Source organism: Episyrphus balteatus, chromosome 1 (assembly GCF_945859705.1).
Source record: "Episyrphus balteatus chromosome 1, idEpiBalt1.1, whole genome shotgun sequence".
NCBI lineage: Eukaryota > Metazoa > Arthropoda > Insecta > Diptera > Syrphidae > Episyrphus > Episyrphus balteatus.
The window spans coordinates 6,495,849-6,499,754 of record NC_079134.1 but is presented as its reverse complement, the minus strand read 5'-3'; the positions used below and the strand labels follow the sequence as shown (position 1 = coordinate 6,499,754).

The window sequence follows — 3,906 nt, the reverse complement described above, 5'->3', positions numbered from 1 at the left end:
TTTTAAATTAGCAATATTAGACAATGGTATTTTATACACATGTGATACATGATTTCAAGGTATTATTTAATGCTGATTCTAAAACCAAGGCATTCTGACGTCACTGAAAAAAGTTATACCTACCTGTTTTTCATCTGCCAACCCATATTATTATAACAGTTGCAAACTTACTACCGAAAAACCCTTAAAAGTTATGGTAGAGGAACCAAATTTTGCATGAAGGTTTCCATATCCAATATCATTAAGAATCAAAACAATGCAATGAAAAAAACATTCATATCTATGAAAAAATGGTATTTTTTGAGAAAAGGGGAAATTTAGGGATATGCACTAAATAACATCCTGATTCAATCTTGAAATTGGTGCTAATAGGCTAATTATTTATTTTCTATATCTAAATCTCGAAAACCCTAAATCCCGAAAGCCCAGAATTATGAAAACCCAGAATCCCGAATGGGATCCCGAAATACTGAAAAATTATATAAAATGAAAAATTTGCGCAAATTTTTAATTTTCGATTTCGGAAAATAATGTGAAACTAAAAAGGAGTCACATAAAACAAAATATATGTAATTGTATAGTTCCGTTAATATCTCTTATTGTGCTTTCAGCAGTGTTATGTTGTGATTGAGTTAAGTGGAAAAAAATCGTTGAACTATAACCAATACAATAATTGTGAGTTTTAATATTGAATTTTATGTTTCAATTAATTTTAGGTTTCAATTAAAGTTTCAGTGAACAGACAATTTTGAAGAGTTTTTTACTTTTTCTGTTTTATTTTCGGGATTTTTGATTTTCAGAATTCTGGGTTTTCGGGATTTTGGATTTTTCGGGATTCTGGGTTTTCTGGATTCAAAATTTCGGGATTGTGTCCGTCTCCTGGTTTCAAATCCGATACCCACAAAATTAACGCTGGCGTTCCACATGACCCACCGTTTTTCTTGTTTTCATCAATGTTCTTTTATAAATAACTTCAAATCCTGTTCTGCTGACGACAGCACTCATAGTTTCTTATACATATTTCCCAAATCTTCCCCCAATTTCTTACTTCACACGTTAAACAAAAACAATACCTACGTAATACTTCTTTCTATCGAGATCATTTTCACTGATCCAAAAATGATTTCCTATTTCGAATTGAGTTCCTCCCATGAAGAAATTTTCTCCTAGTACTTATTAAAGCTAGAAATTCTCATAATTTTATTCTGGTTCTCGAGTCTTGCCTCGGTCGTATGTTCATTGCTTTTTCTTGTAGCTAAAACTCTTAGATTATAATTAAAAAAAATAAGGCAGGCAACTTTCCACGTTCCACGAAACTAGTTTTCATTATTCGGTTTGCAGCGTTTTTTCAGCAAGTCCATCAAAATACGAGGCATGGCGCCGAAATAGTCCAAAGAGAAGGGTCTTAGTGGGAAAACTCCTTGACTTATCTACCAGAGGGACTAGGGTATCGCTGTTTACCAGGTGAAGTTGAGATTATTTGCTGGTAGATAAAGGTTTTGACAAAAACTATGAACGCTGGTGTCGTTTTAACATTTTAAACATCAAATCGATACCAATCATCAATTTCATATCAGTTCAGGTTCAACTCATAAGCTAACAGTTTACCTTGGCAGGAGGTTAGTAGGTACATTATGGTCAGCCAACAAATTTTTGGAATATTTACTACAATTATTCATTTTCATTCATTAATTTCATTACTTTCATTAATTTTATTCGTATTATTCATTTTATTGATAAAATTCATTTTTATTAAAAACTTAACCAACGGATGTGGATTTGATTCTTTGAATTTAAGAAAATTCTCTATAAAATCAAGTCTGACCTCTCTAGTGTGTTTTCAGAAACATAAAATTCTTTTATTCAATACAACCACCAATTTTTAAAAGGTTCTTGTTTCTACTTAACGAAACAGCAACTTGGTTTAAAACTTTACTTTTTGAATATTGTTTTCAAATCTCAACACTTTGGTGCGCTTCGAATGCTTGTTTCCTAGCAACCGTTTTTGCAATACATTTTCAAACAAAATAAAAACAAAAGAAAACTTTCAGTTTTCAGTTCCTTTTCTAACTCTTTGGCAAGTCAACATGAAGTTCATTCCATTGCACACAAAAAACACCGAAATTATGTACAAAAATTCACTTTGCTCTTCAGCAGCATTCTTTGTTTTTGTACTAATTATTTTGTCAGTTATGATTCCGGTCTTATTGGTTTCTATTTTGAGTCCTTATTCGGGAATCTCTGAATCCCGAGTGCTCTATGAACAACCAAAAGTTATGTTCACATTTCAATATTTATTCTTAGGGGAATTAAGTGGTGAAGGGGCAGTGGCATGTAGTACATTTGCCTATTTCAATAGTCGCACTAAAGAGTGGCAACAATATTGCGATAGTGCTAAGGTGAAAGCTCCTTTCTTTGTCTTTGTTTTTTCCATATTTAGACAAATTTTGGTCTTTTAGTTCTCTTCCCAGGACCATAATTATGATTCCCACATGGATACAGCAAACTTCCAACTTCATTTCGATGACTTCGATGAGAATCTTCAAAGTTTCGATTTACTCCTTTTCTTTGAAGCAACTTTGAGGCATAAATGCCAACTAACTCCCCCAGCTGCCTTGATTCATCATCTACAACTCCCAAAGACTGGGTTCTCCAATGGAATCATCAAAATGAAAGGCTACTTAAGACTGAATCAAAATGCTGAATTCATTTGTCCCTTCTATGGGAGGAATGCCAAAACCCACTTTAGAGGCGATGTTCTTCCCAAAAACACCTCCAACATGGAGTATTACCAATTTGAATATATCCAGGAGCTAATCAGACTGAATCCGGCATTTTTCGAATTGGAAATCGCTGAAACTTATTACAAACCAAGTCAAGATGGAGGAGTCACGATTCAACTGCAAATGGACATCGTTCAGGTTCCAGCTAGATACCATCTGAGTGTCTGGGAACGTTGTGGACAATTCTGGCTTTATTTTGCCTCATTCTTTGGAATATCATTCTACATCATGAATAAGACAAAGGACTTTTTGTTTGGGAGACATATCCTTCGCTCCTGGGAAGTGATTCCATGGAAGAAGATTTACTAGATTTGATAAAGTTTTAATGAGAAATAAAGCCGTAGGCCAATACAAAAAAATATTTAAAACAATGGTAACCCTTACAGTTATGATTTATACCTTTTTCAAAAGACATTCAAACTTAATTTCAAATTTTTAGAGGAGTTATTTTGAACAATAGTTTTTTAGTGAAAATTTTGAGTAAAAAACTTAACAAGAACTAATTTAGCGCTATATTTTTAACACTGAAAACTATATCATTGTCATCTAGATTCATAAAATTGAAAATTACGAAAACTTCTTCTTATTAGGTTTTCATTAATAAATTAGTTTATTCTAGTAAGATTAAGATTAAGATTAGGGTGAGAGGTGGGAATAATTCGCCTTATCACTGCGGCCTCTGATGGGCCTATTGTGATGTCCTCTTTTTAGAGTTCACGTAGAAATCCTGAGTTTAGAAAACTTAGTATGTTTTTGGGTGAACTAGCGGCAATGTTTTCCGCTTCGAGATAATACCCTCCGAGGTGACGTCGACGTGTATTGATTAAGCAATTACAGTGACACAATATGTGTTCTGCTGTTTCTTCGTCTTCGTTACACATTCTGCAGGTATCGTCTTGTGTGATGCCCATGGTCTTGAGATGTTTTTTTACTGAGCAGTGTCCAGTAAGGAAGCCTGTGGTTATGCGAATCTGACTCCTGGTGAGTGTGAGGAGTTGTTTCGTTCTGGCGTGGGAGATGTTTGGTATAAATTTTTTGGCTTGTCTGTTACCTTCCGTATGCGTCCAGTAATGATTAGCCATATCTCTTAGCCATTTATTAATGTAATGTTTTGCAGTGCTTG

The 3,906-nt window shown here is 34.0% G+C and overlaps 1 protein-coding gene across 1 annotated transcript; it reads left to right on the top strand.

Moving 5' to 3' along the window:
* Positions 1-2,033: 2,033 nt before the first annotated feature.
* Positions 2,034-3,160, top strand: LOC129905799 (uncharacterized). The gene is made up of 2 exons (XM_055981365.1): positions 2,034-2,399; positions 2,460-3,160. Exons 1-2 carry the CDS (start codon positions 2,088-2,090, stop codon positions 3,090-3,092), a joined length of 945 nt encoding a protein of 314 aa, XP_055837340.1. The 5' UTR covers positions 2,034-2,087; the 3' UTR covers positions 3,093-3,160.
* The last annotated feature ends 746 nt before the right edge of the window (positions 3,161-3,906 follow it).